A 22,396-nucleotide genomic window follows, 5' to 3' on the forward strand; every position below is an offset into this window, starting at 1 on the left:
CCATGTTGGCCAGGCTGGTGTCAAACCCCTGACCTCAAGTGATCTGCCCATCTTGACCTCCCAAAGTGCTAGGATTACAGGTGTGAGCCACCGCACCTGGCTGAAAATTGTGTTAACTTTTAATTCTAGCTCATTCTTTGTTTGATTTAATGAGCCTATAATTTTTTATTAATTAATTATGTTTATATAACCTTCTTTGCTAGGTTGTGATAATATTGCTGATAATAATTAAATAATAGTCCCATTTACGAGCACCTAGCATGTTTCCAGTACTGTGCTGAGCACCTTATATGTTTTGTCTTTTTTATCTTGACAACAACATCATAAGGTAGGTATTAATAGTTGCTCTTACAAATAAGAAGCCTGATACTTCTTCGAGTTAAGCAACTTTCCCACAGTATATAGCCAGTAAGTAGCATGGCCATGATTTAAACCCAAGGTCAGTGGACTCAAATCCTGAGCTACTGCCTACTAAATTGCCTCTCTGTGGCTCAGGGAGTTGTGCAACTCTGATTTGCTAATGTGAGGGTGGCTGCCTATACAACAATTGGTCTGTTCTGTCTCTAAAATAGATATATCAGTTGATACATTTATGAAAGTAGTTATGTTCTAGAAATATGGAGACATTAGTTTGAAATTTTTACATGGAAAAAAACCCATAAGAATCTCACTGGCATTTTATCACTTTTCATTGTGAAATGATGATCTGTGTTCTGATTAAGATTAATGGAAGTAATAAAATTATTTTAAAGAATTATTGATGGTTTCTGATAATGTCACGTATATTCTTTGGTATTAAGGAAGTGCATGTTTGAATCCTTGATGTTCTTGAATTTCTGTTTCCACAGTCTCTCTGCCTTCTGGGGAAAAGATAACTTTTCTTGATACTCCAGGACATGCTGCTTTCTCAGCAATGAGAGCCAGAGGTGCTCAGGTCACTGACATTGTCATATTGGTTGTAGCTGCAGATGATGGAGTGATGAAACAAACTGTAGAATCTATTCAGCATGCCAAAGATGCACACGGTACTGTGTGGCTGACTTAGTGGATCTACTACATAAAGTCAAAGTTCTGGGGCCATTTACATGTAGCTCATTTAGTCTTCACAACAATCCCAGAGTTATTATACCTGTATTACAGATAAGCCTCAAAGATAAATTGTTTTCCCACAGACTTATAACTAATAGGAAGAGTATAGCAGGATTCTACTTGGGACTTGTGACCATAAGTACAGACCACAGGTACAATCTTTCCTCTACTATGCCCCCCCTTTTTTTTTTTTTTCAACTTTTTATCATGGAAATTTTAAACAGATACAAAAGTAAGAAAAGAATAATGAAATTCGATCTACCCATCACCTAAATTCATTAGGAGTTGCATAGTGGTTATATTCTGTTATTTCCTGTTAATTTATTATGTGGAATTCTTCTCTAAAGAGAAACTTTCCCTTCTGCTTTAAATAAGTTCTTATCTGATCAAATGTATAAAATTCAAACTTTTGGAAAATCACTTAACCATCTTCTCCCTTGTTTCTTCATTTAAAAGTTATAATAATAAATACCCACACATGTAATTATACATTCTAGGCTGGGAGTGGGGGCTCACGCCTGGAATCCCAGCACTTTGGGAGGCCAAGGCTGGTGGATCACCTGAGGTCGTTGGGAGTTCGAGACCAGCCTGACCAACATGGAGAAACCCTGTCTCTACTAAAAATACAAAGTTAGCCAGGCGTGGTGGCACATACCTGTAATCCCAGCTACTTGGGAGGCTGAGGCAGGAGAATCACTTGAACCCGGGAGGTGGAGGTAGTGGTGAGCCAAGATTGTGCCATTGCACTCCAGCCTGGGCAACAAAAGCGAAACTCCCTCTCAAAAAAAAAAAAAAAGTTACACATTCAGTATATTCATTTTTATTCTGAAATGACTGTACCCCTACCCTCCCCCCGCCGGATTTACTGGCAAGATTTTTAAAAGGTTGGGAGTTATTGAAGTAGTCCAGTTCTTTCATTTTACAGCATGAAAACTAAGACTCAGACAGCAGCCAGAACTCTCCTTAATTATATACAATTATACACTAATTTTCAGTATGTCTGCATTTGGAATTTGGATCTGCTAGCTTCCATTGTTATTCTCTTTCCTTTTTAATTCCTCAAAACTGCCTTTGTGTGATGTACTATGTTCTTAATGATTCTAGGGAATACATGCAAGAAGAGAGGGATAAATTTGCCAGGGATCCCATTACCAAGCAATTGGTTGAGATAGGATAAATTCATTAGATCATGCTTTGTACATCTCTTCTCTTGGTACCTGTTAAGTTCCAGCTCATCAACATAGAATGTACTTTTTCTTTTCCTTTTCTTTTTGTTTTTTGAGACAGAGTTTTGCTCTTATTGCCCAGGCTAGAGTGCAGTGGTGCAATCTTGGCTCACTTCAATCTCCTTCTCCCAGGTTCAAGCAATTCTCCTGCCTCAGCCTCCTGAGTAGCTGGGATTACAGGTGACTGCCACCACGCCTGGCTAATTTTTGTATTTTTGGTAGAGATGGGGTTTTACCATGTTGGCTAGGTTGGTCTCAAACTCCTGACCTCAGGTGATCCACCTACCTCCCAAAGTCCTGGGATTACAGGCATGAGCCACCGTGCCCGGCCAGAATACTGTTACTTTTTTGTAATAGTACGTTGTGGATTGCAAAACTTTTTTGGATCTTTTAAAATTTCTGTTTGATACCTGAGAAAATTACAGAGATGATGAAATGCAACCACAGAATTACCTCATAGAATTTTGTGTGATTTCTCTAAAGAGAGGATATGTCTAGTGATAGTAAGTAGATTAAAAGATTATTTGGTCCTTTCATTAAGTAAACATTTATTGAGAGCCTACTAGGTCACTGACCTAGGTGTATGAATAAATAGTATAAGTCCTAAAAGAAAATTTGTGATATTGGTACTTAGTTTTAACCTAGGATGAGATGTTGGGTTTTTAATAATGAGTTAATAAACCCTGGAAAGAAGAGGCAAATGATCTAGTAGTATTGAATTGGAATCTTCTCATGATTTTTTTTTTTTTGGAGATTATCTCCAGTGTACTTACTGATCTTGCTTTTAGGTTTAAGGATAGGCCTTTTTCTACCCAAAATACAGTTGACCTTTGAACATCATGGGTTTGAACTGTGTGGGTCCACTTAACACACACTTTTTTTCAACCAAACACAAATAAAACAGCATTCACAGAATTTGAAACTCCTTACATGGCTTTTTGTACACACGGTTCTGCAGGGCTGGCTGCAAGACTTGAGTATGCCGGGATTTTGGTATAGGCAGTGGTGGGGATCCTGGAACCAATTCACCAGTATACCCAGGGATGATTGTATTGTTTGTTGTGTTTTTTTTGAGATGGAGTCTCGCTCTGTTGCCCATGCTGGAGTGCAGTGACATGATTTCAGCTCACTGCAAGCTCTGCCTTCCTGGTTCAAGCAATTCTCCTGCCTCAGGCTCCTGAGTAGCTGGGATTACAGGCGCATGCCACCACGCCTGGCTAATTTTTAAAGTAGAGATGGGATTTCTCCATGTTGGCCAGGCTGATCTCAAACTCCTGACCTCAGGTGATCCACCCGCCTCAGCTTCCCAAAGTGCTAGGATTATAGGCATGAGCCACCGCACCCAGCCCGACTGTATTGTTTTTTTTGATAATCTCAGGTGTCTGTTATTCACTCAGAATCTGCTTATAATTATACTTTTAACATCTTGAGTCTGGATTTCTCTATATGTAGAGTGCAGAGTAGGGTGATGTGACTCTAAAGTGGGTCATTTTGGCCTTTTGTTAGATAAAAACATCCACTGAGTAAAGAGAAAACCAGAACAGAAAGTTGGTGTCTTTCACTGTGAATACCTGGAATTGAAGGTGTCATCATTTTCACTCTTTTTAACTCCATTTCTTTCAGTTCCTATTGTTCTTGCCATAAATAAATGTGACAAAGCTGAGGCTGATCCTGAGAAAGTGAAAAAAGAGCTGCTGGCTTATGATGTGGTATGTGAAGATTATGGAGGTGATGTTCAAGCAGTGCCTGTCTCCGCACTTACGGTAAATGCGGGGACCTCATATAAATATGCCTGGATGGGAATGCTGTACATAATGCACACAGTATATTACATCTCAAGGACATTTTGATGTACATACTTTGTGTTGTTTTTAAAAAGTTTTCTTGGTGGCAGGCAAAGATGGTATTATCTTGGTTTGGCATATTAGGAGTTAGGCTCAGAGAGGTCAGTCACCAGCTAATCAGTGTGGAGTCAAGTCTAAATGGAATATATTTTTTATTATGAGATACTTAGGATGAGAATAAATGGTGAATAAGGGAAATAGTAGGATAAAGACGTGGTGCGATCACAGCTCACTGCAGCTTTGACCTCCAAAGCTCAAGTTGTCCTCCCACCTCAGCCTCTTGAGTAGTTGGGGCTACAGGCAGGTGCCACCCCATGCCTAGCTAATTTTTAAATTTTTTTGTAGACATAGGGTCTCACTGTGTTGCTTAGGCTGGTCTTGAACACCTGGCCTCAAGCCATTGTCCCACCTTGGCCACCCAAAGCACCGAGATTACAAGTGTGAGCCACCATGCCTGACCAAAGACTGTCTTAAGGAGAAATGAAATCCAGTTGTTAACAAAAAAGTGCTTATATTTCATGCCTCTTACAAGTGGAAAACAGGCCTTACAGCATTTAAGAGATTTAAACAAAAAGTTCACGAATACCAAGATTAAATATTAAGGTTGATTTTGTTATTGATTGACTGAATGTTTTTGTGGATTACATTGCTACATGTTTTAAAATGTTATTTATAATGAATTCCATTTTCTTTAAGATTACCATCTGTTCTTTCTTGAATATAAACACCAAGGAAACTCAGTGCTTGCCTCATATCAGTGTTTTCCAATTCTCTTACCCTATAGAGGTTGTTGCTAAGTAACAATTTCCTTTTTTGTCCATCCTTATTATATTACAAAGTTTATTTATAATATAGCCTTTTTTTTCTCCTGATCATTCACTGAAGGGATGGTGGGTTACTCTACCACCTTCCTCCAATTAAATCTCATTTCATCTTTACTTTTCCTAAATGTACCTCCAAGATACTTAGAAATTATGCCTCCATTAATAGTAAAACTGTGCATCTTTTTCTCTGAAATTTATAAAATGCTACCTTACTTTGTTATCTTCTACACTATCCCTCAATTGTTATTACACTCCGAAAGCCAAATGTTAGGCTTACTACAATAAGATTAAAATATTTGGCCAGGCGCAGTGACTTATGCCTGTAATCCTAGCACTTTGGGAGGCCGAGGTGGTCAGATCCATTGAGGCAGGAGTTCAAGACCAGCCTGGGCAACATGACAAGACCTTGTCTATATAAAAACACAAAAATTAGCCTGGCTTGGTGGCATGTGCCTGTCGTCCTAGCTATTGGGGAGGCTAAGGCTGGAGGACCACTTGAGCCAGGGAGGCGGAGGTTGCAGTGAGCTGAGATGATGCCACTGCACTCCAGCCTTGATAACAAAGTGAGACCTTGTCTAAAAAAAAAAATTAAAATATTTGAAGAGTTGACCACCTTTTCTGGCCAGATACCATCAGATGAGTAGGTAGATGTAAAGCTGCTTAGGCAGATTTGGAGGTGTGTCAGAGATGATTCCAAGGGAAGGGAGGGGATTGGAAGAGAGTGGCAGGGAGGTAAGATGAGGCCTTCTTTTCCAAGATATATAAAGGATTACTTCATGCAAGGAAACAACTCTAGTTCTGCTTTTTGGAGAAGCATTTTGTAAATTGGAATAAATACTAGGAATAAGTGGGGGGGTAAGCAAAGTATTTAGTCAATTTTTTTGTTTTGTTTTGTTTTACAGTTGTCTATTGTTTTATTTTTTATTTTTTGAAATGAAGTCTTGCTGTGTGTGTCAGGCTGGAGTGCAGTGGCATGATCTTGGCTCACTGCAACCTCTGCCTCTGGGTTCAAGCGATTTTCCTGCCTCAGCCTCCTGAGTAGCTGGGATTACAGGCACGTGCCACCACACCTGACTAATTTTTTGTATTTTTAGTAGAGATGCGGTTTCACCATGTTGGCTGGTCTTGAACTCCTAAACTCAAGTGATCCGCCCGTCTCAGCTTCCCAAAGTGCTGGGATTACAGGCATGAGCCACCGTGCCCAGCCCTTGTCTGTTGTTTTATACTTGGTAACAACTGTGAGCAATCTCTTAGCTGATACGAGGAGTGGAAAAATGCCTTGCCTTTCAGTTCCATTTCCATCACCAGTTAATCAGCTGTGTGATCTTGGAGCCCTAGAGAGCATAGTAAACATAGACCATGAAAGGTAAAAGAATCACCCACTCCGGCTTCTTCATTTTATGGTTGAGGTAAGGAGATCCAGGGAGGTGAGGTGATTTTTTTTAAAGGCTGCATAGCTGGGTGGTTATAAAGCACAGCTTAGAGCCTAGATCTCTAGTTAGTGCTTTTTCTCTTCATTTATTTAATAAGGGTAAGTCATGCTTGATATACTTTGTAGGATTCTTGAGTTGATCAAATGAAATAATAGATGTGAAATCTTGTTCAGTTGGATAGAACTTAAACAAAAAAAGAAAGCAAGAGGAAGGAAACACAATTGTAGGGACAGACGGAGGAGAAAGAAAATGAATGAAGCATTGCATGTGTTTATGAAAGGGATAGTAACAAGCCCACCAGTGGCCATCCTTTAAAAAAAATAGCCACTTGTTCCTTGCAAGGTCTGTCCATGGCTCAGGTTTTCTTGCTGATCCCTCCCTCTCTTCCACTCTTCCCATTCTCTTTTTTATTTTTGTTTCCCCTCCCTCCCTTCCTTTCTTTGTTAAATTGAGTAATCATGCTTTTAATGATTAAAGAGAAAAGTATAATATAACTTGCAAGGATTATGTGACTTTCTGTCGCTGGTATTTACATTTACAGATAATATTTATTAATGTGTATTAACAACCTTTGTTATTCTTAAAGGGCGATAATCTGACGGCTTTGGCAGAAGCAACAGTTGCTCTTGCAGAAATGTTAGAATTGAAAGCAGATCCCAATGGTCCAGTGGAAGGAACAGTAATAGAGTCTTTCACAGACAAAGGAAGAGGGTAGGACTCTTAAAATGCTTGCCTTTTTAATTTGTTCTGTGGTTTTTGTGACTTGATTATATGACAATATATTATTTTTGTTGCATGTTATTGTTAGTTCGTGAACAATATTTTCAAAGCATTTGTTTTAAAAAGTATTTTATTGTTTGTACTAACACAAGAACACAAAAATGCAGTTATTATCAGTAGACCATAGCAACTATCCATATACATCTAGTAGTCATATTTAGGTGACATAAGTAGTTCAATTTGTTTTATTTTTTTTTCCTCACTGACTCAGCTGAATTGGTAAAGTCTTATAGATAACATAAATTAGAATGAAATACCAATAGTTGCATTTTAGGGTTTGTAAATTCTTTATACTTCACCCATTAATATAATACGCAGAGAGGTCTTTGAAGTGGTGTGCTTGAATTTTCCTCCGTATCAGCAAGAGAGGTTTTCTCATTGCTTTACACTCTCTAACAACTGTGAGTAATCCTTTAGCTGATGGAGACTGGGATAGAAACTGGGTTAAGATTCTGTCAGAACACTTTGCTCCCTGCTTCTTCTCTTAGCATAACCTTATAAGAAATTTTTTTTTTAAATTGTGGTAAGAAACACCTAATATCCCATTTATTATGTTAACCATATTTAAATATACAGTTCAGTATTGTTGTTTATTCACATTGTTGTGCAACAGATCTGTTGAACTATTTTATCTTGTGAAACTGAAACTCTATACACCTTTTAAAATTACCCTTGTCCCTCTCCTGAGCCCTTGGCAACCACCTTTCTGTTTTCTGCTTTTCTTTTATTTATTTATTTCTTTTTGAGATGGACTTTTGCTCTTGTTGCCCAGGCTGGAGTGAAGTGGCCGTGATCTCAGCTCTCTGCAACCTCCACTCCCTGGGTTCAAGCAATTCTTCTGCCTCAGTCTCCCAAGTAGCTGGGATTTACAGGCACCCGCCACCACGCCTGGCTAATTTTTGTATTTTTTGTAGAGACAGGGTTTTCGCCATGTTTACCAGGCCAGTCTCGAACTCCTGACCTCAGGTGATCCAATCGCCTCGGCCTCCCAAAGTGCTGGGATTACAGGCGTGAGCCACTACACCTGGCACTGTTTTGTGTTTTTATTTTGTGCCTACTTTAGATACTTCATATGAGTGGAATCATACAATATGTATCCATTTGTAACTGGCTTATTTCATTTTGTATAATGTTCTAGAGTTTCATTCATGTTGTAGCCTGTGAAAAGATTTCCTTTTTTAAAAAAATTTAATATGTATTTATTTTTTAATTTTTCTTTTTTTGAGATGGAGTCTCACTCTGTCACCCAGGCTGGAGTGCAGTGGTGTGATCTCAGCTCACTGCAACCTCTGCCTCCCAGGTTCAAGTGATTCTCCTGCCTCAGCCTCCCGAGTAGCTGGGACTATAGGCGCGTGCCACCACACTCAGCTAATTTTTGTATTTTTAGTATAGATGGGGTTTCACCATGTTGGCCAGGCTGGTCTCAAACTCCTGACCTCAGGTGATCTACCCGCCTCGGCCTCCCAAAGTGCTAGGATTACAGGTGTGAGCCACTGTGCCTAGCCTATTTTTTTTTAAATTGATATAGGGTCCTGCTATGTTGCCCCGGCTGGTCTCAAACTCATGAGCTCAAGCAATCCGCCCACCTTGGCCTTCAAAAGTGCTGGGATTACAGCCGTGAGCCACCACACCTGGCCAATTTCCTTCTTTTTAAAGACTGTATAATATTCCTTTGTATGTAAAATCCACATTTTCTTTGGAAGCAATGTCCATTTGTCTCTTGATGGACATTTGGGTTGCTTCTACTTCTTGGCTATTGCAAATAAATTTGTTTAAAATGGTCTTGATAGGCTGACTTTGAACTCATGGGCTCAAGTGATCCTCTTGCCTTAGCCTGCTGAATAGCTGGGATTGCAGATGTGCCACTGCACCCAGCTTTGAAATGTTTTTATAGTATGAAAAACTGCTTAAGAAGTGGTGGAATTAATCTTGTGTATACACGTTTATATAACTTAAACTTCATAAAGATATATTTGCTCTACTTAAAGTACATTATGACATTAAAAATATACTTTTATTTTCATTTTAGTCTCGTTACTACAGCTATAATTCAAAGAGGAACTTTAAGAAAAGGCTCTGTTCTGGTTGCTGGAAAATGTTGGGCAAAAGTACGCTTAATGTTTGATGAAAATGGAAAAACAATTGCTGAGGCCTATCCCAGCATGCCAGTGGGAATTACAGGCTGGAGAGACCTTCCTTCTGCAGGAGAAGAAATTCTTGAAGTAGAATCTGAGGTGTATCAAGCTTAATTCCTATATATTAGATATAATATAATGATTTCAAATGCCAGTTTACAATGTTATACCAAATATGTCTATTAATGTTAACAAATCTAGATTATAAGGGGCTGTGAGGATGCAAGTTGTGCTATTTTAGCGTTAGACTATAGAATTTTGGGGGGTGGGGATAAGATTTTTAAATCATTTCAATTATACAGGCTCTCAAATTAAAATTTTACATGTTTCTTGAAACTTATAAAAGTAGTAGTTTCATACATGAGTTAAGCTAATTTCCTAATGCGGGACAACACAAAGGCTTTAATCTAGCAGTTATTGATGTCTATTTCATTAAATAATGCATTTTTCCCCTATAAAGCCAAGGGCACGTGAAGTTGTTGACTGGAGGAAATACGAACAAGAACAGGAGAAAGGGCAACAGGATCTGAAAATAATAGAAGAAAAGCGAAAGGAACACCAAGAAGCATATCAGAAAGCCCGTGAGAAGTATGGCAATCTACTGTGGAAGAAGAGATCAATTCTACGGTTTTTAGAAAGAAAAGAACAAATACCCTTAAAGCCAAAAGAGAAAATGGAAAGAGATTCAAATGTACTTTCTGTGATTATTAAAGGTATCTTTTTAAAGATTTTACATTACAGTTCATTCTTTGAATATATATATATTTTATTATTCTCATAGTTTGGGCCTTTACATTTACATGAAAATTATTTCAATATTTTAGGAGAGATTTTCATAGTCAACATATTTCTTGCTGATTTTGTTGTAAATGTACGTTTGGCTCATTATATGGTATTAAGTCAAGTAGATATGTGTAATGCTAAGCCTAAATAAAAGTGGATTTAGTGATAAATGACATTCCTATCATGGCTTTAAATAGATTATTGTCATTTTTATGTCTGCTGATGTCTAACTCTTAAAAGCAACAATTATAAACTTTTTCTGTATTTAGGTGATGTTGATGGTTCTGTTGAGGCCATTTTGAACATTATAGATACCTATGATGCTTCACACGAGTGTGAACTAGAATTAGTACATTTTGGAGTGGGTGATATTAGTGCAAATGATGTTAACCTTGCTGAAACATTTGATGGTAAGGATTCCATTTCTTTTTGTTAATCTGTGTTCCGCAAATAACAGTGAACCATCTGCTTCTGTCTTTTGTTGCTTGGCTTGTCACACCTGACATTTATTCCTATCAGCATCACCCTTCCTGCTATAGTCCAGTCCCAGCTAGCAATTGAAACTTAATAGGATGTGCAGTATTGTGGCCATAGCTCCATTTGTTGTGGTCGTACTGCAATTTTGGGGAACTATTTCAAGACCTGGTCACTTTTATCTTTTTTTCTTTAAAGCACCATTACTGCCCCCTCTCCCTACTCCTCCTGGTTCTTTACTATCCCAAGGTTGATTCTCATATCTTTCATTAGACTTCTGAATGTTCCTAACACTGTAATCACCCTATTCAGTTCTTTCCTTCATCTTTTACTTTTGGCTACCTATCTTTGGTAATTGATAACTTTATATGTCGTATCTTTTTACAGTAAAAGGTCTTTTTAGCTTTATAAGCCTAGAAGGCAGGGAACTGTCTTTATTAGTCGAATTTATGATACACAAAAAGGGGGACTCATGACTGTTAAATAAGTCAAACACCTAGTAAAGCAAAAACATTGTTGAGTGATTAGGAATCATTTAGGAAAGAGATTCTTTGAAACCTAACTTGATTAGAGTTATATATCACCTCTACTACTGAAAAGGATAGAGGTAACATCTAACTGATTAATTAAAAGTATTTGGTAGGCACTGACTGGCTTAGTACTGTGCTGTAATATAGATAGTGTATTGAAAGATATTGAAATGACTTTTTTTTTTTTTTGGAGACAGAGCCTCACTCTGTTGCCCAGGCTGGAGTGCAGTGGCACGGTCTCGGCTCACTGCAACCTCTGCCTCCCTAGTTCAAGGGATTCTCCTGCCACAGCCCCCACAGAGTAGCTGGGATTATAGGCGTGCATCACCATGCCCGGCTAATTTTGTATTTTTAGTATAGACAGGGTTTCACCATGTTGGCCAGGCTGGTCTTGAACTCCTGACCTAGGTGGTCTACCTGCCTTGGCCTCCCAAAGTGCTGGAATTATAGGCATGAGCCATTGTGCCTAGCCAATTGAATGACTTCTTTTTCTTGAGACGGAGTTTTGCTTTTGTCAACCAGGCTGGAGTACAATGGCGCAATCTTGGCTCACTGCCACCTCTCCCTCCTGGGTTCAAGCGATTCTCCTGCCCCAGCTTGTCGAGTAGCTGGGATTATAGGCACCCACGACCACACCTGGCTAATTCTTATATTTTTAGCATAGATGAGGTTTCATCATGTTGGCCAGTTTGGTCTCAAACTCTTGACCTCAGGTGATCCACCCACCTCGGCCTCCCAAAGTCCTGGGATTACAGGTGTGAGCCACTGCACCCGGCCTGAATGACTTCTTAATGATAGGACTTTCAAGGTGATTGTGTTTTTCTCCTGATTAAACTGTTTGGGTTAATTTTTTTCATTCATTTTGTTTAAGACAAGAGTGTTTTGCTTTTTTTTCTTTTTGGGTTGGTTTTTTTTTTTTTTTTTTTTTTTGAGACAGAGTCTTGCTCAGTTGCCCAGGCTGAAGTGCAGTGGCACAATCTTGGCCCACCGCACCCGCCACCTCCTGGGTTCAAGAGATTCTCCTGCCTTAGTTTCCTGAGTAGCTGGGATTATAGGCATCTGCCACCATGCCTGGCTAATTTTTGTATTTTTAGTAGAGACAGGGTGTCACCATGTTGGTCAAGCTTGTCTCGAACTCCCAACCTCAGGTGATCCACCCACCTTGGCCTCCCAAAGTGCTGGGATTACAAGCGTGAGTCACCGCCCCAATCCAGGTTAATTTTTTTTACTCATTTTGTTTAAGACAAGAGTGTTTTGCTTTTTTTTCTCCCAAAGTATTTACAGTTAAATACATTATTTGTTTTTTGGTAAAATGGCCAGCTCCATGAAACTTGCTTCTTAAAAATAACTCTTGATCTTTACCAATTAAGTCACTATTTTTCCCTCCACCCCTGTAAGTCACTATTTTTGGGCATCTTTTGGCCATCTGAATACCTAAGTGCAAACCACAAAAATTGTAGACAATAAGATTATAATTTAATAATGTAATTGTTATTAAAATGAAGGAATAGTATTTTAGCCCTGGTCATTTTTTGTGTTTTTATTTCTCTGGTATGAAAACCAAATTTTGTTTAGCATACTGCTTTACACGTTATAGGCACTGAATGTTCCTTAAATGAATGGGTTTAAAATTATAAAGAAATTTTCTTTGTTAAACAAGCCACAATACAGTTTATAAAATTCTTTCATCAATTGGAAAATTTACTAGTTTCGGTGAGAAAAAAAGTCATAGACCTTCTAACCTCCTCTAATTGCTATTTTTTTTTTTTTGAGATGGAGTTTTGCTCTATTTGCCCAGGCTGGAGTGCAATGGCGTGATCTCAGCTCACTGCAACCTCCGCCTCCCGGGTTCAAGCGATTCTCCTGCCTCAGCCTTCTGAGTAGCTGGAATTACAGGTGCCCACCACCACGCCCGGCTAATTTTGTATTTTTAGTAGAGACGAGGTTTCACCATGTTGGCCAGGCTGTTCTTGAACTCCTGACCTCAGGTGATCCGCCTGCCTCAGCTTCCCAAAGTGATGGGATTACAGGCGTGAGCCACTGCACCCGGCCTCTTATTTGCTATTTTAATTTAGAAAATAAAACAATTTAGATTCAAGTTTCTGCTTGAAAGACAAATAAATGATTATAATATAATCGTTGTGCTACTTCATTGATTGTATTTCTGTTTGCTAGGTGTTATATATGGCTTTAATGTGAATGCAGGCAATGTTATCCAACAGTCAGCTGCAAAAAAAGGAGTAAAAATTAAACTTCACAAAATAATTTACCGTCTTGTTGAAGATTTGCAAGAGGAACTGAGCAGCAGATTACCCTGTGCTGTGGAAGAGCACCCAGTAGGTGAGTGATCACTGAATGTTACTTTTAAAAATTAGTATATTAGGTGCTATAAATAGCACTTCAAAGCAAAGCTTAGAGGAAACGTTTTCAATGTTGAAAGATACATCCTGTGTTCTAGAAAAAAATGACTACCATAAGAATCCATTGTAACTTCTTATGTAAACACCTGCCCTGTGTAACACATTGTGCCTGTGCCTTGAGGATACAAAAGCAAATAAGGAATTAAGAACTTGCCCTCCAGTTTAAATATGAACAAATAATTATAATACAAATTACACTACTATTGAACGCATAAAGATTATTAACAGTGTCATGGAAAGAGCTGTTGACTTTGTTGTGGGGCTGGCAGAGAAGTCTACCATAAGAAGAAAATTTACATTTAAATATTAAATATTTAAAAATATTGTTTCTAGCATATATCATAGCCAGAGTAAAGACTGAGTTTATTTAAAATTGATTAAATCACCTCATCTATTTTTTTTTCCTCCCCACGTAGATTTTTTTTTTTTTGGTTAACTTTTAATTGTGATAATAGTTTTAAATTCCAGAAAAATTGCAAGAGAAATACCAGGAACTCCTATATATCTTTTACCTAATTCACCAGTTGTTTACATTTTGTCCTATTTGCCTCATTTTTGTCCTGCTCCATGCACATAACGATGTTTTTTCCCTGGACCATTTGAAAATGTTTGAGATATAGTGCCCATTTGCCTCTAAATATGTACATCTGCTAAGCAAAAGGATACTATCTTATAAAACTACAGAACTAATCAAACTCAGGAAATTTAACACTTATACAATGCTCTTATCTAATACATAGTCCATATTCACATTTTGTCCATTGTCCCAACAATGTACTTTTTTTCCCCAGTCCAGGATCATGGATTATAATATATCCATGTTGTCATATCTCTCGAGCTCCATTTAATCTGGAACAGTTCTTCAATTTTTGTTTTTGACCTTGACATTTTTGAAGCATATTGGCCAGCTATTTTGTAGAATGTACCTTGATTTGGATTTGTCCAGTGTTTCCCCATGATGAGATTTGATTTTGCATTTTTGGTCTACATAACAGATTTATTATTTTAGGTTTTTCTGACCTACTCAACATGATCGTACAGAGATTTTTATGTTCTTGTGCTAAGAGCAATTTGGAAAACTGAGTCATGAGGGTTTCTAGGATTAAGCAAAGACACCAGTCAGATAACACTAACAAATAACACTAGTAAAATAGCACCCTAGAAAATTGGTTCATTATAGTGCCTGTTACTTCATTATTGGAATTTGTATTTTTAGTCAGTGAAAAAAAACAGACTTGGCCGGGCATGGTGGCTCATGCCTGTAATCCCAGCACTTTGGGAGGTCGAGGCAGGCGAATCACCTGAGGTTGGGAGTTAGAGACCAGTCTGACCAACATGGTGAAACCCCGTCTTTACTAAAAATACAAAATTAGCCAGGCGTGGTGGCGCATTCCTGTAATCCCAGCTACTTGGGAGGCTGAGGCACGAGAATCGCTTGAAACCCGGGAGGTGGAGTTTGCTGGTGAGCCAAGATCGCGCCATTGCACTCCAGCCTGGGCAACAAGAGCGAAACTCCATCTCAAAAAAAAAAAAAAACCAGACTCAGAATTAGTAGAATTAGTACTTCTAAGTAGATATAAATTACCTGTGGCAAAATGAAAAATAATGAGGCCAGGTGCAGTGGCTCATGCGTGTCATCCCAGGACTTTGGGAGGCTGAGGTAGGAGCATCACTTGAGGCCAAGAATTCAAGACCAGCCTCCACAACAAAAAAGATAAAAATAAAAAAGTTAGTTGGGCATGGTGGCACGCACCTGTAGTCTTAGCTATCTAGAAGAACTGCTTGAGCCCAGGAGCTTGAGGGTACCGTGAGCTATGATCATGCCACTGCTCTCCAGCCTGGGTGACCCATCTGTAAAAATTAAAAAAAAAACCAAAAAACAGAGAAATAAAGTAATGATAGATGATCTACTCTAGAAAATATATTGAAGGAAAGCTTAAAACAAGGTTTTCATGGAGCAGACAAAAATAGGCAAAGATGTCTGGGTGCAGTGGCTCACGCCTGTAATTTCAGCACTTTGAGAGTCCGAGGCGGGTGGATCACTTGAGGTCAGGAGTTTGAGACCAGCCTGGCCAACATGGTGAAACCCCGTCTCTACTAAAAATATAAAAATCAACTGGATGTGGTTGTGGGCGTCTGTAATCCCAGCTACTCGGGAGGCTGAGGCATGGGAATCGCTTAAACCCCGGAGGTGGAGGTTGCAGTGAGCCGAGATCACGCCACTGCACTCCAGCCTGGATGACAGAGTGAGACTCCGTCTCAAAAAAAAAAAAAAGAAAAAGAAAAGAATAGCCAAAGATTTGCATGCATTTTTATTCTTAATATTGGTCAGGAAAATAAAACTGGAGTTAAAGAAACCCAGACTTTTTTCTAGGCATGAATTTGGATTTTTGTCATACCTTTAATTCTTACACCACAGAATGTCAGAAATTATGTATTTCTCAAAATCTTTAGTTTTCTACACATTAATGTTCTCTTCTTCCTAAAGGTGAGGCATCTATACTAGCTACCTTCTCTGTAACAGAAGGGAAGAAAAAAGTTCCTGTGGCTGGCTGCAGAGTCCAAAAGGGACAGTTAGAAAAACAAAAAAAATTTAAACTAACCCGTAATGGACATGTAATTTGGAAGGGTAAGCAACATCAAAATCTCCTATAATAGCATATCCAGTCACCAAAACCTGTTGACTATATAACCATCTGAAATCTGTTCATCTTTCATGCCCATAATCTCAGCTCAGGCCATTTCTTATTGCTATTGAAACTCCTAAATTGTCTATAGTTGATGGGTTCCCTTTGCCTGAGATGTATGTTGGTTTTACCCATTCAAGTCCTGAGTACCATCCTATCCTCAGCAAAAAGTTTGTGTTTACCTTTGAAATAGGAGATTTAGGTTATTTTGCTACAAATCAACTCTTATTCACAGCAAACTTCATTTTTGAGGGAGTTCCCCTGGTATTTAGTCCCATCATTTAACTTGACAGGACCATAAAATTTTTAAGAATTTCAGTGTAATTTCCTGGTTAACACCACATAATGTAATATTTAGTAGGTACTTATCATTTATTGAATATACTAACCTTAAATTATCTTTTTAAGGCTCATTAACCTCATTGAAACACCATAAAGATGACATTTCAATTGTCAAAACGGGAATGGATTGTGGTCTCAGTTTAGATGAAGAAAATGTGGAATTTCAAGTGGGAGATAGAATTGTTTGTTATGAAGAAAAGCAAATTCAAGCCAAGACTTCTTGGGATCCAGGATTTTAAAATTACATTAAAAATGTAAATAACTCAACGTGTTGTTTGTTTGAAGGTAGAAATGCACTACTACTGGCCAAAAAGTAAGTTGTTTTACCATGTGTTCATATGCATTTGCACAAACTGTCAAAAGTGCTCAGAAACAGGAAATCTTATTTAAGGATGCCTCCAGCTAGAAATCCTTGAATGGAAAGACTGGCAATATGGTAAAAAGGAATTGTTATTTACACATCACCGATTTCTTTCAAGTGTATGCTTTAGTTAAGAGGCTTATCAAGTGAACCAGCTTTCCCTGAATTGAGCTCCGAAGGAAGATAGGCTACCCCAGTCCTGCTTGAAACTATACTGTCTTTTAGTGTTAACAGTACAAATAAGTAATCATTCCTTTATAGGGATACATCCCGAACAAACATTAAATTCCTAACAGTTGTAGAACAGACAGCAAACATTCCACTGAAACCACCCAGAGACTGAGGATGCATTTTTTTTTTTTTTTTTGGAAACAGGGTCTTGTCCAGGCTGAAGTGCAATGCATAATTAATGACAACTCCTGGGCTCTAGGGATCCTTTTGTCTCAGACTCCCCAGTAGGCAGGACGAGTAGGCAGGACCATAAGAGTCAGCCTACGTTTTTTTTTTGTTTGTTTTTTACAGAGATGGGGGTCTTGCTATGGTGCCCAGGCTGGTCTTGAACTCCTGGACGCTCACGTGCTCCTCCCAAAGCGTAGGAATTATAGGCACCCCACAACAAAGAATTACCTGGCCCCAAATGTCTATTGTGTTGAGGTCAAGAAATGGACAGAAACACAAACTGGCTTATATTTAGACAACTTACATTAAATATAACTTCTGCCAAAGTATAGGTAGTCTAAGAATGAAAAATATCAAGACCTGTACAAGTGCTTGGCACCTGGCAGATATACAAAACCATTGGGTCACACAATCCCCAGAAGCAACATTAACACAGTGATAGCAGTAGCACTACTAAAGGAAATGGTGTGACCATCAATTTGGTGCTTAAAAACTATTCTTTTTACTGCAATAAAACCCAACAATAAATGTTAGTTCATGTCTTTTATTAACTCATACAGTTACTTGTCTTCTGGTTTGTTGAAGCAGTAAGTCAGACAACATTTGCCACAATAATGTCTGTCAAAGTGGCTTGCCATAAACACCCCAGCACCACATTCATCAGAAGGGCACTCTCGACGAAGGCGACTAATTTTGCCATTCTCATCCACCTGAAAAGCACAAACCTGCTGTAAGATAATTTTACAACATATTCTGAAGTCTAATTTAAGTGACTCAAAATATTTAAGCTTTTAACTGTAATACTGGTAGTTTTCGTGCTTACAAACCAAAGCACCCTAAATTCTCACCAGTTATTATTGCTACAATGAAAACATTCAGAAGTCTTGGGACTTTTGAACACTAAAGGCCAGCTTTGCAAGTGGTAGACAAAGGTAAAGACCTGAACCCAAACCCGACTTTAAACTGAGAACCCTATTACATAACTGATTTCAAATACCAAACAGGAAAAACCCCAGAAAGTCTGAATTTCTCATTTCCAGAATACTTCATTTAAACCAAAGTGGGATAATATTGGATACTTCAGGCCAAGAAAATATTGACAAGTACTATAAAGATTAAGTTTTCCACATAAGCCAAGACTTTGCTGACATTCTGCCCATCACTTTAACTGGCTCACCTTATAATATTTCAGGACAGCCAGCTTAACCTTCTTTCTCTTGTGCTTATTCTTCTTGGGAGTGGTGTAAGACTTCTTCTTCCTTTTCTTAGCACCACCACGAAGTCTCAACACAAGATGAAGAGTAGACTCCTGTTAATGGAAGAATGAAGCAAGCTTTCATGATTCCACTAAGAACAGGCACACCCAACATTATGCGTCTTCTAATTAAAAGCAGCAGTACACAGTAGCATTTATGAGAGAATCTTGCAGCCCCCAACCCCAATAAAGTATCTGATTCTTAACTAACAGTTTATAGGGAGATTAAAGAATGCATTACATTACACCATGGGATGCAACTTGCAAAATTCATAATGGGAGAAACTATAGCAGTGCTTCTCAAGTATCAGTATAGGAGTTACCTAAAAATCTACTGCTAATCGAATGCCATTCTCCCCTTTTGCGTGTCAAAATGTTCAAAATACACCACATGGAGTGGCTCACGTCTGTAATCCTAGCACTGGGAGGCCACGGTGGGAAGATCACTTGAGCCTAGGAGTTTGAGACCAGCCTGGGCATGGTGGAGGGTGCCTATAGTTCCAACTACAGGAGGCTGAGGTGGAAGGACCACCTGAGTCTGAGAGGTGGAGGCTGCAGTGACTGCGCCACTCACTCCACCCTAGGTGACAGAGTCAGAGCCTATCTCAAAAAAAGTAAAATAAAAAATTTCCAAAATAACTTTTTATTTTAAAGAGGCTGCTCTTCCCCTAGACAGACCTTTTGAATATTGTAGTCAGACAAAGTACGTCCATCTTCTAGCTGCTTGCCAGCAAAGATCAGTCTCTGCTGATCAGGAGGAATTCCTAATGAGAAAAAACAAAAATTAAGTCACAGCACACCAAGCCTGTGATGTGCTCCAGACTTATAAGGTAACACCCCTTAATCAAATACATGATACTAACGGCTGACAATAAGCCCTTACTAGATATTAGGCATGGTTCTAAATCTTTACACATCACATTTTACCGCATTTAATCTTAGGGACAATACTTGGCTGTCTGCAGTGGCTCACACCTGTAATACCAATACTTTGGGAGGTCGAGGTGGGCGGATCACTTGATGTGAAAAGTTCAAAACCAGCCTGGCCAACATGGTAAAACCCAGTCTCTACTAAAAATACAATAAATTAGCCGGGCATGGTGGTGCACGCCTGTAATCCCCACTACTAGGGAGGCTGAAGCACAAAAATCACTTGAACCCGGGAGGCGGAGGCTGCAGTGAGCCGGGACGAGCGAATGCACTCCAGCCTGGGCGACAGAGACTCCATCTCACACAAAATAAATAAGTGTCCAAATTCACGCAAGTGAAATACACCTCAAGGATTCCAATCTAGGTACTGTGCTCCCCGATCACCAATGTTTATTGTGTTATTCCACAAGTATTTCACTTTGTCAATCTGACCCCTTCCCCCCTCACCAAGAGCAGGTATGTCTAGCACCTACAGGTAGGCCGAAGTCTCCACAGGTTAAGTTTTCTTAACTACAAAATACTACTTGCCTTCCTTATCCTGGATCTTGGCCTTTACATTTTCTATCGTATCCGAGGGTTCAACCTATGAGTGTTAAAATGAAAGTATGTTGGTTACACATTAAGGAACTACAGCAGAACTCATTTAGTTTGACAATTACCACTGAACCGAACCAGCGACAGGGGTGAAACCTACTCGAGAGACCAATTACCCACCCAGTGGACAACGTCCCAAGTCAGCTACCGGAAAGCACCTTCATCTCCCCAGCCCAGAGCGGGCGGCGGCCGCAGGGCCACACGTGCTCGTGCCCGGCGGGCAGAGCGTCTCCTTCCCCACCGCAGCTCCTCCGTTTTAACTAGCTAGCTAGAACCCCTCGAGAGGAGACAGGCCCAGCCTTTGGCCACCGAAAATCACTTCTAGGTCGTTGCTCAGCAAAAGGTACTCATTTCAAAGCTTAAGTTTTAGAACCCAAATTCGGAATCATGGTCTAAGACATGGAAAGCAGCGCCGGTCCTAAAATCCACCTCAGGACCTTATTCGGACCTTGGCTTCCTCATGACCACCTGGCCCGTACCTCGAGGGTGATGGTCTTCCCCGTAAGGGTTTTCACGAAAATCTGCATTTTGGTGGCGGCTCCACCTGAAGTTGAGGAAAAGGAAGAGACGGGTTAGGTCAAGGATCACAAGAGAACGCAGCATAGGGTGCTAGCCCGAGAGCAGCCGAAATGCAGACACTCACCGCAGATGGCGGATCCAAAAGGAAGAACGCCGCGCAGGCCCACGGGGTTTCCCGGAGCTCCCTCCGAAGGACCCACCCCTTAGGCGACCACACCAAATGCCTGACCGCCGTCCCAGCGACAATCCAACCCGGTGCCAGACTAGAACGTGAACCTCGTTTCTCCTCTCCTTAGCCTGGGCTTATTTCTCACTTTAGCCTTAGGAATGCTTTCGAAATGGTAGGTTTAAGCAACGTAAAAAATGTTTTAAAAAGGCTTTTCCCGTACAATCAACGTGGCTAAGAGAATTTTTAAAAGGAGGTCGGGGGGGGGCCTCATTGGGGAAGAGGTAGGAAGTGGAAGTGCATTCTGGGAATTGTAGTTCTCCACTGCTTTCTTCTACCTTGGACTACTTGTCCCAAGATGCAGTTCCACCTCCCAGATTCCCTAGTTACTATCTCTAAGCACTGAAGTCGGTGTTTGGAGAAAAGGACTCCGGTGAGGACTGGAGGTAGGATGAAGCGGAATAGTGGTTTCCGGAGCGTGGGAACGGGCCGGAAGTGACTAGGAGCAAATGTTAAGGGAGGGGCAAAGGGTGCGGGGCACGAAAGGTGTCCTTCACTCACTTGCAGGGACGGTGATGGGCAGAGAGTCAGCAATCTACCAGACGCTCCCTGGGCTTCCAAGGGAAGGGAATCTGCGTGGCCTGCTCCAGGCAAACTGAAAAATAGGTGAAATCTTCGGAAGCGGGGGTTCAGCTCTTTCTCGCCTGTAGCCCCTCCCTGCTTTCAACCGCCGAGTCTCTCCCAGCCTAGGGAAGAGTCTGGGTCTTGTGTGTCACTCCTTAGTGTGACACGCTTTAATATGTTGAAAAATCTCAGGAATTTCCAAATTTTAAAGTGAAGCCGTACGGAAAAGAAACCTGCAGAATGGTTATTTAGTTGTAGAATTTCCAAATTTGGGCATTGGGAGTCTTTGATCTGAGAGGAAGTTTTTGGAGTATGTATGGGGTGCTTCTTCCGGCAAGGAGGCCAATTAGAAGCAAGTTCCCCCTGTCCTTTCTCCACTCCACAAACCAGAGTCCTTTCTAATGTCTTCTGTATTTATTTCTTCATCCTCTGCCCTCTGCGACCCCATCCCCAAATTCAGACCTTAATTTTCTCTTGTAGGGGTTCCGTATCTAACTCCTTATCTCTCTCCAGTCTTTCCTCCTTTATAACCTACCTTCACTATTGCCTCCAAAATATTCATTCTGAAAGGTAAATGTGTGTTATTATTTTACTTAAAATACCTCATCTTCAGGATACAATTCAAATTTCTTGGAATGACATTCAGCCTCTGCCTTCCTTACAACCTAATCTGCTAAACCCATTACTCTACATTTTAGTAAATTAAGCTAATTTAATTTCCTGACTTATGCTCTCCCGTGTTTTGGCATTTCTGAAGAATCCAATCGTTTCTTCTTCCTGGAACTTTTTTTTTTTTTTTTTTCGTGAGACGGAATTTCGCTGTGTTGCCCAGGCTGGAGTGCAGTGGCGCGGTCTCAGCTCACTACAAACTCCGCCTCCCAGGTTCAAGCAATTCTCCTGCCTCAGCTTCCCGAGTAGCTGGGATTACAGGCGCCCATCACCACACCCGCCTAATTTTTGTATTTTTAGTAGAGATGGGGT

At 39.9% G+C, this 22,396-nt stretch overlaps 3 protein-coding genes across 27 annotated transcripts in view; 2 read left to right on the top strand and 1 right to left on the bottom strand.

Moving 5' to 3' along the window:
- Positions 1 to 16,834, top strand: part of MTIF2 (mitochondrial translational initiation factor 2) — a 32,762-nt gene extending 15,928 nt beyond the window's left edge. For all 5 annotated transcript variants that reach the window (XM_054547550.2, XM_009237303.4, XM_054547549.2 and 2 more), the window contains 9 exons: positions 849 to 1,025; positions 3,939 to 4,078; positions 7,003 to 7,127; positions 9,226 to 9,430; positions 9,792 to 10,044; positions 10,384 to 10,524; positions 13,294 to 13,458; positions 16,027 to 16,167; positions 16,634 to 16,834. In XM_054547550.2, the coding sequence (XP_054403525.1) occupies positions 849 to 1,025; positions 3,939 to 4,078; positions 7,003 to 7,127; positions 9,226 to 9,430; positions 9,792 to 10,044; positions 10,384 to 10,524; positions 13,294 to 13,458; positions 16,027 to 16,167; positions 16,634 to 16,806 (1,520 nt within the window). In that variant the 3' untranslated portion in view covers positions 16,807 to 16,834. The remainder of the gene's footprint in view (positions 1 to 848; positions 1,026 to 3,938; positions 4,079 to 7,002; positions 7,128 to 9,225; positions 9,431 to 9,791; positions 10,045 to 10,383; positions 10,525 to 13,293; positions 13,459 to 16,026; positions 16,168 to 16,633) is intronic.
- A 1,021-nt stretch (positions 16,835 to 17,855) lies between these two features.
- Positions 17,856 to 20,644, bottom strand: RPS27A (ribosomal protein S27a). The gene is made up of 5 exons (XM_054547568.2): positions 20,586 to 20,644; positions 20,041 to 20,095; positions 19,261 to 19,346; positions 18,505 to 18,636; positions 17,856 to 18,037 (listed from the first exon to the last, which is right to left on the bottom strand). Exons 1-5 carry the CDS (start codon positions 20,631 to 20,633, stop codon positions 17,888 to 17,890), a joined length of 471 nt encoding a protein of 156 aa, XP_054403543.1. The 5' UTR covers positions 20,634 to 20,644; the 3' UTR covers positions 17,856 to 17,887.
- A 210-nt stretch (positions 20,645 to 20,854) lies between these two features.
- CLHC1 (clathrin heavy chain linker domain containing 1) overlaps positions 20,855 to 22,396 on the top strand; it is a 62,068-nt gene continuing 60,526 nt past the window's right edge. For 8 of the 21 annotated variants that reach the window (XM_054547566.2, XM_024242475.3, XM_054547558.2 and 5 more), the window contains exon 1: positions 21,133 to 21,224. The gene's annotated coding sequence lies outside the window, so the exon portion shown is untranslated. Of the gene's footprint in view, positions 20,967 to 21,071; positions 21,238 to 21,279; positions 21,458 to 22,396 lie in introns of those variants that run through there. The other 13 variants (XM_063713432.1, XM_063713433.1, XM_063713436.1 and 10 more) reach the window with 11 other exon arrangements.

The sequence above is a fragment of the Pongo abelii genome, chromosome 12 (assembly GCF_028885655.2).
Source record: "Pongo abelii isolate AG06213 chromosome 12, NHGRI_mPonAbe1-v2.0_pri, whole genome shotgun sequence".
NCBI classification, from domain to species: Eukaryota; Metazoa; Chordata; class Mammalia; order Primates; family Hominidae; genus Pongo; species Pongo abelii.